Here is a 13528-nt window from a genome sequence, read left to right on the forward strand (position 1 = left end):
AAAAAAAAAAAAAAAAAAAAACAAAAATCTCTTTAATCAACGGAATCTAATAGCCCAGGTCATACGTGAAGTGTCCTCATATGTGAAGAGTTTGAAACGGTGAAACTGATCAGAGTAACTTCATTTAGAGTAATTAGTGAATTGTGTTTATTTGTGTATATTCAGTTTTGAAATGAATGCAAAAGTTTGGCTTCTGATTAGGCGGCTTAGTCAGCAGGTTTGTAGCCCACATCATCAAATAAAGAAAACGCACATGCTACAACGTATTAAGAACTTGATATAAAAGCTGTCTGATCATGTAAAAGCATGTATATTGCTTTTGAATCATTTCGGTTGTAAACATACAGTTGGCGGTGTGTATCTGTGTGTGCGGTGTTGCACAGGAAGCTGCTCTGAGAGGAAGTAGGCCAACGAACTCGCACTTGCATAAATGAATTGTGTGTGTGTGTGCGAGTGTAGATAATATGACTTTTTCCATCTCTGCATTGATGTTGCCTAAAGTCCAGAGTGTGTCTCGTCTCGCAGACATGAATCACGGCCCTCTTTTCAAGTAGTTGAGGATAGAGATCGTTTGATGTCTTCTTGGAAGCGCTGAATGATCTCATTTTGCTGTTTTGCTAAACATCGCTTGAAAAGTGAAGCCGGGGAAGTTTTTTAAATACATTCACATGCCCTTTCTCACAGCATTTTTATTTTTATATTACATTTGTATTACAGTTATTTTAGGAAGGGTTTCACAATCGTTCATTCTGTTATTTTAAGACATTGGTTTGTGTGTATGTGTGCTCGTGTGTGTATTTATATATACCCAAGACTTGTTATATCACTTGTTCACGACTGCTCTTTTGTATCCAAACTGTGACTTGGGAAAATCTTTTTTGTGCATTTTTCAATGCATTTCATGCAGTTGATATTTTTTCTCTTTTCTATGAAGTTAAGTGGAATTTCGTCGCCAAAGCGGAGAAGCAGTTGTCCCTGGTTATCGGGGACACCGTGCACATTCAGGAGTCCTGCGAAGGTGAGGGATGCAACGATACTGCTTTTACATTTGCAATTATGCATGAGGTAAAGGCTTTCATACGCAGTAATGTACGTTGCGTTCAAGGTATACATTCAATCTTTTCATGCAGTCCCTGGAAATCAAACATGTGAGCTCGTTGTTGCTTGTGTCTTGTTGCTCACTAAAAAAAAGAGATTTTCTTACTCGGTATTCTGTTCTTGTTTTCCAGTGCAAATATCTAAACATTTTAAACCCCCCCCCCGCTTTTCGAAAACTGGCCACAGCTTCTGTTTATGGTGTGAAATTTAGCTACGTTGGTTTTATTGCGGTTTTGCATAAAATCAACAGTATTCTGTCAGATCGTTTTATACCTATACCTCTCGATTCTGATTGGCTGGCTGTTATGCAATAACTCCAAAAAATGTGCTGCATTTATTGGTTCCCACATTACTCACAAACACACACAAATACAGACAAGCAGAGAGAGAGAGAATGAGTTGTGACGCTCACACACAAACTTGTCAACTCTGCCCCATGACTTTTATTAATAAAATAGCCTACATACTACATCGCTACATTATATTCCTCATCAATTTGAATTATACATTATTTGTACAAAAGGTAACACACACTGCCATCTCTCTCTCTTTCTTTAACTCGAGATCAATAATAAATAGAAGTAAATGCATCATTTATTCAAACAACTGTGCTCTCACTACACTATTTCATCTCTAATATGAAGTGGGCAGCGAAATGCTAGAGCTGACGGGCTGTAACCGACAAAAATAACCATCATTTTTACAACTGTGGTCAAATATTGTGCTGCAAATATTATCATCAGCTTTAACTTAATGCTGGCAAATGACCATGGTATAAGCGGGATAAGGCACAGCTAGCTTTACAACATATCTTAACGTTTATCTAAACATCTAGTTTTGCATTAAACGATTTTAATATACTTTGCAGAGGCTCTTCGAGTGGTTTGTGGCTTCCCCGACATACATTAGAATAGTTTAATACACAGCTAGCCAAGAACTACCTGTTCGTATAAAGTTCTGAAGAACACAAAGGTTATTGTTAAATAATGAAGAAGAATAGCCTTCCCTACTGGTTAATGTTGTTTTGCAACCATGAAAAAAGAAAAATATCTGCCAGTGGGGTCAGAAAAATAAACTTAATTCAAAGGTAAAACAAGACCCCATTGACAGATATTTGATGTTTTTTTTTTTTTTCGAATTTTTTGCGCAACGTAAAAGTCTAAACCGGTCTGTTATTGTTTCAGGATGGTATAAAGGTTACCTGATCAAGAACAAAGAGAGAAAAGTACGTAAACTATTTATGGTGTTTCTACAAGAGCGTAATGTTTTATTCCTGAATATCTGACCTGAATATCTGACCTGAAGTTTGCTGATTTACTTCGTTCCATTTTTAAGGGAGCGTTTCCTGCGAGCTTTATAGTGTTAAAGGAAGTCATCGTCGAAAAGAGAGGGTGAGTATGTCCTTCTGTTCATCCTTCGGTCCATCCGTCCATCTTCTCATTCTTCTGTCTGTCTGCTCCTGTAGAGATGAGGAGATCATTACATCGGCTGAGATGCCGCTGGTGAAGGAGGTGACCACCACGCTGAGAGAATGGGGCAGCATCTGGAAACATCTCTATGTGGTGAGACACTTAGATGTGGGTGGAATACTATACTACATTTAAAACAGATTATTTTTGGTATCAGTGGTTCTTTCCTTTCCTCAAAAGGTTCTATAGATTTTTAAAATGTTCTTTATAGACCGAAAAGTAAATGGTTCTTTTATGAGCTGCTCAGTCAAAAGGTTCTTTGGGGAACCAAAAATGGATAAAACCTAGTTTTGGTTCCTTTATTTTTAAGAGTGTAGTGATGTTTGTAGTTTGCCTACTGCGCTCAGTATCTGAGCTTTCTGACCTGGTAGAATGAGCAGTGTAGAGCACATTTAAGCACATTACAGTATGTGACATGCTATAACAAAGTGACCTTCCGTTCTCAGTATGAAGTGACAACAGCCAAAGTCAAAATGAAATCAGAAATGTACTTCCTGGACCTTTCTTCTTCTTCTTCTTCTTCTTCTTCTTTTTTTTTTTTTTTTGAAAACTCGCTGCAGTTCTAAAAATATAAATTAAGTGAAATATATGTATGTGTGTATATGTATCTTTTTTTTTTTACTATATAGTATTGCTTTCGGTAATATCTGTCAACAAATAAGTTTTTATATAATATATGTCACAAAAAGAAATACTTTTCCTCTTTAAGCTGACCTCAAAACAAAAAAAACTAATACGTCCAAATAAAAACTGCGTTATGAAAGTAAAAGTAAAGTAAAGCTTTTTCATTTGATCACTGACAGACGTTATAACACTTTAAAACAAATTAAATTAAATTAAATTAAATTAAATTAACTATGTTAATTATACAAATAGAATATTGTGTTTTTTTTTAATTTCATACATGATACCTCGACATCATGTAAATTATACAAACTGTGATATGAAGACATTTGATGATACTATACTTTCGATTAAGCCAAACATGCGAAGTCTTTTAAATTTGCACAACCTGATCATCTGACCGGTGTTTTTGTCTTTGTTTCCATCAGTCCAGTAAGAAGGAGCGTTTCAGACAGGTGCAGCGGCTGATGTGGGAACTGATGGAGTGGCGTTCGCAGCTTCTGTCCGGGACGCTGCCGAGTGATGAGTTTAAGGAGCTCAAACAGAAAGTCACCTCAAAGATCGACTATGGAAATAAGTATGTATTTCACGTGTTCCACTTGTGCTTGTTTCTGTGTGCGTTTTTGACCGTGGTAATATAAACCATGCATACTTTCATATCCTTTCGTGCAGTACTGTGGTATCATCGTCTGATGCCATAATTGTACCAATAATCCAGTCGGCTGGTGCAATTCCTCTTCAGAGCGTCAGTGATTTGCTCTGTTGTTAATGGATTAGTTCACTACCATTTGTGCATTATCATTAAGGACTTAATTAACAAACCTGAAGGGGATAAAAATGTCTTTCGGACACCTGAATGTTAACGAATGTCACGGATTCACATTTCTTGCTCTGTTTTCACATAATTACATTGTTTCCTCAAGATAACTTACCAGACCTGCCTGACTTAAAGCTCTATTGATTTAATTTTCGTTATAGTTGTATTTTCTCGTGCTATTTCTTGTTTATTCTTTTTTATGTTGTTTTATGACTGACTTTTTAATTATATTAAGCTAGCTTGAGAACTTAAGTTAGTCGGGCTAGCATTAATTTTTGCTGTGATATCAAATTAATAACGAGTTAACTAAGAACTGCAAAATTATGTAACATTTTTGACATCGTAATATTAATTGACTACTCGTACTTAAGGTTAGGATTAGGTTTTGGCATAGGGTTACTTGCATGTGATTATGGGTAATGTTTTGTTAATATAATATTAAGTACATGTAACCTGTGTAACACGGACACTTTAAAATAAAGTGTCAGCTAATACCGAAATAATATACAGATGAAGAACAAGTGCAATATAGATGAATATCTAAAATGAGTCTAAAGTAAGGCATTAAAATGACTCACTGAAAATAAATCGTTACTATAATTAAACTAAAACTTCAAAAAATACAGAAGTAATAAAAAAAAATTATAATTAGAAAGAAAAAAGAAAATATAAAATAAAACCAATAAAACATTCAATGAAAAACAGAAATAATGTAATTCAGTACACTGAGAGATTACTTCTTGATCATGCAAAAACAGCAAAAATATGTGCGAATCCATGTCAGCTGTGGGATGTTGCTCTCCGTGATGTGCGGGAATGAGTCTTAATGAAATGTAGGAAGTCATGCCTGAGGTGCATCATGGGACTTGTGCTTCTCCGGCAGAGCTCCGGGCAAGAGCACATCTGTCAGATCGCTTCAAGGATCTGTGTGTGTGCATTGAATTCTCACGTGGATCATGTGTTTGTGCGAGTACAAACACTCAAACTGCAGTGAAATTAAGCATTATTCTGCCTCCAGGATCTTGGAGCTGGATGTGGTGGTGCGGGATGCCGATGGGAATATCCTGGACCCCGAGCGAGCGAGCGTTATCAGCCTCTTCAGAGCACACGAGGACGCTACGGCCAAGATCACAGAGCGCATTAAAGAGGAACAGGTTTTCATTTCACTTTCATATGAAGGTTTGCAGATGAAACCGCTAGGAGCTTCTCGCATGTTCAGGAATCAGAGAGAGAGTTTGTAGTTTTAATGAGACGCTTTTAGATGTTCAGGATGACTGAACAAATGGAATCAATGAACTCCCATGGCTTTACCTTCCTTCCGTCTGGTTCTGCTGTGAATTCATACTGAATATCCTCTGCAACCCCTCTGCAGTAATTTAATGACCTTACCTGAAGTGAATCAAATTAAACTGAACTTCATTTAAATAATTAATCGGCCAAAACCCACTCAGAACTGCATAATAACGCCATAGCAACCACCCATACAGCCTAGCAACCACTCATCAATTTCTTCACAACCACCCAGACAGCCCTACAAATGCATGATAGTTCCATAGCAACTACTTAGCAACCACCAAGACACCCTAGCAGCTGTATATGAATGCCTAGTAGCAACCACCCAGACACCTTAAAAATACCTGGCAACACCTTGGCAATCACTCAGAACACCTTAACATTTACCCGCTCTCCCTAGCAACAACCTAGACATCATATAAACCACCCAGACACCTTAAAACACTTGGCAACACCTTGGCAACCACACAGAACACCTTAACAATTGCACACACTCCCCAGCAACAACCTAGACATCATATAAACTATTTGGCAACACCATGGTAACCATCCAGAACACTCTAGCAATCACCAAGACTTCCTAGCAACTGCATATTATATCACAGCAATCGCCCAGGTGCCTTAGAAACCACTTGGTAACACATTGACTACCATCTGGAACACCCTAGAAGTCACTCAGATTCTGTAGCAACTGCATATTATACCACGGCGCCCACCCAGACACCTTAAAAACACTTGGCTACACCTTGGCAACCATCCAGAACACTCTAGCAATCACCCAGACTATCTAGTAACTGCATAACATACCACAGCAACCACCAAGACACCTTCAACGTTCAGAATAATTACCTACACTCCTAGGTATCCTAAAAACCTCTTGAGCAACACCTTACCATAATATACCATAACAAACACTCAGAATAGCCTAGCAACCGCATGACAATGGCATAGGAATTGCCTTGAATTGCTCTCAACCACTTAGCACTGCCTAGCGACATATTAGCAACCCAGCAAGTTCTAAAACTCTAGTATGGTGGCAGTCAGATTTGTTTCTGTGAATTTAAACTCTTTTTAACATCAACTCCTGTCTCTTCTGCTCCGCTCCGTGTAGTCCAACGTTCAGCTGGATCATGGCGTATCCGCACGGATCCAGTCTTCTCCCACACACAGTCTGTACGTCTTTGTGCGTAACTTTGTGTGTCGTATCGGCGAGGATTCAGAGCTCTTCATGTCTCTGTACGACCCCATCAAGCAGACCAACATCAGGTGCGCCTCACTGACACGCTCTGTTGTTCAGTCTAGAGGAGTTTGTCATCATTACACACACTCTGTCTCTCTGCAGTGAGAATTATTTGGTCCGATGGGGAGATAAAGGTTTGCCGAAGGACATTGAGATGCTCAACAGTCTGAAGGTGGTCTTTACAGTAAGTCACTTACAGATTTCACTTGGGAGTCTGTCTTGGGTAGCGACTTTGGAAGCTTATTTCTGCTACATAAGAAAATAAAATATTTGTGACAAAATCATGAGATTAAAAAAGTCAAAATTAGGATAAAAAAAAGTCAAAATTACGAAATAAAAAGTCAAATGACATAATGATGACTTATTTCATAATTTACTTTATCATAAATAATACAAATGACCTCACATTTGACTTGTGTATTATTATTATGACTTGGTAACCTCAATTTTGACGTTTTCCTTATAATTAATGAACTATCATATATTAGTAATAAGTTCGACTTGCTGTACATCTTAAATATAATCTTTCCAAATATAAAATATAATCTTTCCACTTTTTTTCTATTATGATTTTTATTCTCATAATTATGACTATATGACTTAAATTTTATGCCATATTTTTTACATTTTATCTCATAATTATAACATTTTAATTTGATTTGTTCTTATTGTAATTTTGACAGCCTCATAATTACCACTTTGTTAACAAATCTCTCAAATATTATTTAGATCATAAATGAGACTATCAAATTTTTAATCTCAATTTTGACTTTTTCTTTCATAATTATAACTTATATATTATAATTGACATTTTGTCTCATAACCTTTTCTTAAAAGTATTATTATCATGAATGAGACATATGATTGACTTTTTAATTTGTAAACTTTGTAATTGACTTTGTAGCATATTAATTAAATTTTTTCTCAATTACATATTTTTATGTCATAAATATGACTTTTTATGCCTATTATTTATGCGTTTATCTATGACATTTTATCTAATAATTGCTATTTTGTCTTTTTTCATACTCTAATTTGACTGCTATTTCATAATTACAACTTTTTTATTCTAATAATTATGATTTACCATACCATAGCATTTTTTGTGACTTTTTGATGTCTTAAGGATTGAAAGACTTCTTTTTTCTCCCTATCTTCTCTCTCTCAAAAGGATCTAGGGAATAAAGACCTTAGCAGAGAGAAGATCTATCTGATCTGCCAGATTGTGCGTGTTGGCCGTATGGATCTGAAAGATGCTAATCATAAGAAATGTACGACAGGCCTGCGGAGACCGTTTGGTGTCGCTGGTAAATATCAGGTTGAATGTTCTTATTTGATCAGCGTGTAGCATACAGACACACAGCTGATATATCTGTGCCTACTGGCAGTGATGGACATCAGCGACATCATCAAAGGAAAGACAGACTGTGATGAAGAGAAGCAAAATTTCATTCCATTTCATCCGTAAGTCTTTCCACTCTTTGTGTTTTGTTCATCCATGTATCTTAAAGAAATAGTTCAAATATATATATATATATATATATATATATATATATATATATATATATATATATATATATATATAAAATGTACACTCATACTGCCGATCAAACATTTAAAATATTATTGCAGTCTAAAAAACAATTTTCTGTTTTAATGTATTTTAAAATATAATTTATTTCTGTGATCTGAATTATCAGCATCATTACTCACATGATCTTATGATTCTTCAGAAATCGTTCTAATATGCTGGTTCATAATAAGTGTTGGAAACCGCTGTTCTGCGTCTTATTTTTTTAGGGATCTCTGATTAATAAAAAGTTAAAGAGAACAGCGTTTATTAAAAAAAAACAATATACAATGCAATTCAAAAAATTGGGGTCAGTACATTTTTTTCTTCAGGATCAGTTTACATTCATTTCGTTATTGATTGTAATTAACCCAGTGACACAGAGACAGAACAAACTGAGACTAAATTTTGGCCACCATGTTCCTTGTTGGGATGTAAACTTTTGAACAGGATGACGATGTGTAAATTCTTCTCATTTTGTTTAACGATTAAATTTTTTATTTAGTACTGGGCTTCATAAACTGCATAAATGGTATTTCTTAGAATACAAAATAAGAACAATTGACCCTGATCATCTAAAAAAAGATCACACCCTTGTTTCTTAAAAGGTTACTCCGTCTTAAAATTGTGTAATTAATCACTTACCCCCATGTCATTTAAAACCCCGAAAAGCTTTGCTCGTCTTCTGAACACAGTTGAAGATATTTTGGATGTTTTAACCGTAACGTCACAAAGCGACGAGAATATTTTTCTCCGCCAATGTTGTCTTGATTTATTTGCAATTAATTAGATTTTAGACATTTTACAAATTTTAATCTTAACTGTGGCATTAAAAGAGTGGTTCATGTTCATTTTGTTGTTGGAAGCAATCATTCTGTGCGTGTTTGTAGGGTTGTAGCTGAGAATGACTTTCTTCACACTCTCCTCAACAAAGTGACGTCATCGCGGGGTGACAGCAGCGGTCAAGGTATGTCTCAGTGCTTTTATTTCTGCTCAAATGACAGCACGGCATATCCGCTAATGCTTTAATACTCACTGGACCCATAATCCCGTCTGCCCACACGATACAGCAGAACAGAGAGATTGAATGATGAGAGGTAAATGAGCTTTACGACCGTCATTAAAACAGGCGTTTGAGAATGAGACGAGGTGGAAAGGACGAACAAAAACAGTTAAACCTTGATTCGTTATTTTACCTCGTTCATCCACCATTAGCGCCTGCTATGAATCATACGCTTTCATACTGCGGAAAGGTTCCATGTATTTCTGTCATGATCGTGATATTAAAACACTGACACCGTGTCAGGTCTGTGGGTCACCATGAAAGCTCTAGTGGGCGACATCGTCCAGATCCGAAAGGAATACCCCCACCTGGTGGACCGGAGCACCGTGGTTGCGCGAAAGCTGGGTTTTCCTGAGATCATCATGCCGGGTGACATCCGTAACGACATCTACCTCACGCTGCACTCCGGAGACTTCGACAAGTACAACAAAACCACACAGAAGAACGTGGAGGTCATTATGCTGGTGTGTGACGAGGAGGGGAAGGTTGTGCCGGTGAGTGTGACCTCTGACCTTGAGGTCAAAGGTCAGCCTGTTCTGACCGGGGCGGGGTTTTCTGTGTTGACTGACAGCTGTCTTGCGATTCTGTACAGAACTCAATCTGTCTGGGAGCTGGAGATCGGCCTGTAAATGAATATAAATCAGTCATTTACTACCAGATCAAACAACCTCGCTGGATGGAAACTTTTAAGGTAAGAAGTGAGTGAGACATTGAGTCAGCCATCTTTGCACTGCAGGTCTGGTAGAAAAGGGTGTGAATACTTATGTAGTAGGATCAAGTTTTTATCTTTAATGAATCTGCAAAGATGTAAAAACCTGTTATTTGCTTTGTTTTTATGCTGCATGGATTGTAGTGTTGTGTATATGCATATGTATATACATACAAGTGTTATTAAATGCAAGTGACTGATTCATTCATGAACAAAGCAAGAGACAAATGTTTTTATCAATCGCCGAATCGTTCACTGAATCATTAACTCACCTGATTCATTTTAAAAACAATTAATCGTGCAAGTACAAGTCTCCAATCTGTGTTGTGTCAGTTTTCTGGCAGACACTTTAACAGCTGATGCAGCGGGTCAGCATGTTTCTAGGTGAAACAAAATACACTTTTATCCATATATTATACATTTATATTCATTTATGGAGTCTGGGATTTGAAGGGGTTGCAAGTAGACCACGAACATGCATTTTAAAGCAGATCAGTTTGATCTCAAGTTCAAAGTTAATTTCTCAAGCATACATCCTCTAGTTTTGGCCAGTTTTTAGTCTGTATGTAGTAATGTTTTTCTCCGGCCTGTAGGTGGCGATCCCTCTGGAGGAGATGCCCAGAATCCATCTGCGCTTCATGTTCCGTCACCGATCCTCACAGGAGTGTAAGTTGAGCAGCTTTTGGGTCTTCTGCATCAATGAAGTACAGTTTTTTGTTTAGATATGCAAAGACACTAGTCAAAGTGGCATAACTCGTTAGCATGTCCCTATACCTCTGAACAGTCTTGCCACATTTCAAAAGTATGTACTTTACGATCATCAGTTTTGCAGTGCATACTTAAGTACATGCATGGATGTATGTTCTGTCCCAATCTCAAAAACAAGTCAGATGAAGAGTTTAGCAGATTGAACAACAACACATTTGTTTTTAAATCCTCAGAAATTGGGTTTGAGTCACCAGTGTTTTTATTTTATGTTAGCTAATGAATTATAGCATGCATTAAAAGCCACAGGACTCTAAATTAGATTCTTAATATCCAACCTGTCAGGTACTACGGTACTGATTGGTACCTGAAATGAATTTAGATACAAAATGAATGTTTAATTTGTGTTATGCAGCGAAGGATAAGAGTGAAAGGAACTTTGCCATGGCTTTTGTGCGCCTGATGAAGGAAGACGGGACCGTTCTGAAAGACGGCATACATGAGCTCACCGTCTTTAAGGTCAGAAACGCATACTATGCATACACAATAAAGCAAAAAAATAGTTGGAGATTGATTTAGTGATACTTTTCATGGGTTTTAAGTGGATCATGACAATGCAAAACATTTTAATCTAACATTTATTTTTAAAACTTCAATCTAGATTCAGTCTAAAAGTCTGCGAGTCAGAATTAAATTGCTTAAAAGAGAGACGCTTCATTTACTACTGCTATGTAAATGTTGGCCTATCTATGAAGTCATTCACACACTGAAATCTTAAAGGTACAGGTTTTACACTCTGTATGGTTTTCCATAACTTGTCAGTCTTCTAAGACCTTGGGAACCAGGCCCGGCTCCATGTAGGAGATGAGGGGTTGATATTCCGGGTGGGTCGGGTTATGAGTTTGGGGTGGGTGGGGGAGTGTTATATATTTTCATAAAAAGCTGACAGCATCTGTTCTACAATAGGATTTCCAGGTGACAAAACTAGCCCTATGGCCAATGAAAAGCAGAAGAAAGTAGTGACCGCAATCACAGTGTCACTGTCTTTATTGGGTGTTTTTATGTAATGTATTTATTTACATGTGGTTTGATTGGCTATTTATGTGGTGGACTGTCGTGATTTTGTAGTATCGCTGTATGCACATCAGTGGGGATTCAAAAAGATTTCAAATGCACACATATTGATAGCGGCTCCCTGATGCGTGAAAATGCTATACATTAATAGCAGGTTTGCAGGTGTGGGCGGGAGTGGATATAGGAAGCTCAATTGGATATAACAACAATTTTTGATTGGCTGTTAAGTAGTGTGGTGCTAGGGTGGGCCAAGCTTGGGGTCGGGCCTGTTGGGAACCCTGATTATTCATAAAAACGACAATTGTCAATAAGACAATGACGGTTTGATTTTTAGCTTGGACTAATATCTCAATTTGTCCATTTTGTACTGCTGTAAATGTTAATACAATTTAAATATAAGTTTAATGCCACTAGAATAATCATTATATAATATTTCATATCTTTTATAAAGGTATTTTAGGTCTAGAGCTTTCATACTCATTAGCATTAATTTCTGGAAAGCAGAAATTTTATTCGCAGAGCCAATGTTAATGTCCTTATTAATGCTATGCATGAATTCAGGAAAGAATGCCTTTAAGTTATGAAGTTAATACAGTATCAAAACACTAGAGCTTGCTAATTTGAACGTGAGAACTTCATTTTGTATTTTTAAATTGAAATTTACACTCAGAATCTCTTGATTTGCACACACAGAGAATGACCACAACATCCATGTAACAATTATACATGTAAAAAATTTTACAGAGTAAAAATTATACATTTCTAAAATGTCATTCACATTGACAAAATGACAGACACAGATGTGTGCGGCACATTTGCATTTGACTTCAGTTTCGCTGTACAACCATAAGTTGACTCTCACAGCTTCTCAGATCTGGCTGTACAACTTCAGATCCTGGCGCTTTGACTTTTGTTGCTCCTTTTGCGATATTCCTATTGTAAAACTCATCTGTGCACTTGTAAATGCAGATGTAAGCGAGCAGAGCTGGGGGCGGGGCTCGGCTAAGAATCAAGACATTTTATTGGTCGGTGTCTGACCAATGTGAGCAATGGCAAGCATCGCGACTTCCCATCGGTCATTTGTTTTCATTGAATATCCTTGGCTTTTAGAGTATTTTAAGATTCATTGTGTCGTTCAGTTATTATCTGGTAGACAAATATTGCAACATATGTATATCCTAATGCTTATCATGGTGTAACATTACATTAGCAGAGCGTAGCGTAGTGTAATATTACATTACGTATCTCTGTTTTTATTATTTTTATGTTTTTTTTTAATAATTGAAATGGGGTTAAATTCTAGGGGTTAAATTCCTTATCAGTCCATATTATTCCTTTTCAGTAATGTTCCTTTTCAAATGCAACATAAACATTGAATATCTGATAATGTCTTAAAGTACATTAAAAGGTTAAACCTAAAAAAAAGCAGTTATGACTGGCAGTGCTCTAGTTTTGAGCAACTAGAGTACAGATAAATAGCCTTACAAGTATTTATTAAACAGCCATCTAGTGGTTAAACCATGACATTATATATGAATTTTATCTTTCTGGTCACCAAACGCCTCTGATTTGCCTCTTTGCACTGGAATTTAAAAACATTTTCTCTATTTTAACCATAGATAAGCAAATTAGAATCCATTCATTCATGGATCATAATTATTGCTCATGTTATTTAGTATCAAAATCTCTCCAAAGTAACTAAAAAGAACTGAGCTATAATACCTGAATGACACAATGAATGCAGTATCTTAAAATCCAAATTTCAACATACAAATACAAATATCAATATGAGAAGTTCTCACATTTTATCTTCATATTAAGTGTCCCAACAAAAATAAACGTATTACCCTATATCTAGCAATTTCT

The 13528-nt window shown here is 36.5% G+C and overlaps 1 protein-coding gene across 2 annotated transcripts in view; it reads left to right on the plus strand.

The window, feature by feature from the left end:
* The window catches only part of LOC122357771 (dedicator of cytokinesis protein 2-like), a 92969-nt gene that overhangs the window by 1166 nt on the left and 78275 nt on the right, over window positions 1-13528 (plus strand). Inside the window, exons 2-16 of one of the 2 annotated variants that reach the window (XM_043257328.1) lie at window positions 935-1018; window positions 2283-2323; window positions 2434-2489; window positions 2564-2675; window positions 3620-3768; window positions 5027-5162; window positions 6413-6567; window positions 6644-6725; window positions 7713-7848; window positions 7930-8005; window positions 9002-9078; window positions 9418-9668; window positions 9767-9865; window positions 10477-10549; window positions 11004-11107. In XM_043257328.1, coding sequence (XP_043113263.1) covers window positions 935-1018; window positions 2283-2323; window positions 2434-2489; window positions 2564-2675; window positions 3620-3768; window positions 5027-5162; window positions 6413-6567; window positions 6644-6725; window positions 7713-7848; window positions 7930-8005; window positions 9002-9078; window positions 9418-9668; window positions 9767-9865; window positions 10477-10549; window positions 11004-11107 — 1631 coding nt within the window. The remainder of the gene's footprint in view (window positions 1-934; window positions 1019-2282; window positions 2324-2433; window positions 2490-2563; window positions 2676-3619; window positions 3769-5026; window positions 5163-6412; window positions 6568-6643; window positions 6726-7712; window positions 7849-7929; window positions 8006-9001; window positions 9079-9417; window positions 9669-9766; window positions 9866-10476; window positions 10550-11003; window positions 11108-13528) is intronic. The other variant, XM_043257329.1, reaches the window with a different exon arrangement.

The sequence above is a fragment of the Puntigrus tetrazona genome, chromosome 14 (genome assembly GCF_018831695.1).
Source record: "Puntigrus tetrazona isolate hp1 chromosome 14, ASM1883169v1, whole genome shotgun sequence".
In the NCBI taxonomy this organism is placed as follows: Eukaryota; Metazoa; Chordata; class Actinopteri; order Cypriniformes; family Cyprinidae; genus Puntigrus; species Puntigrus tetrazona.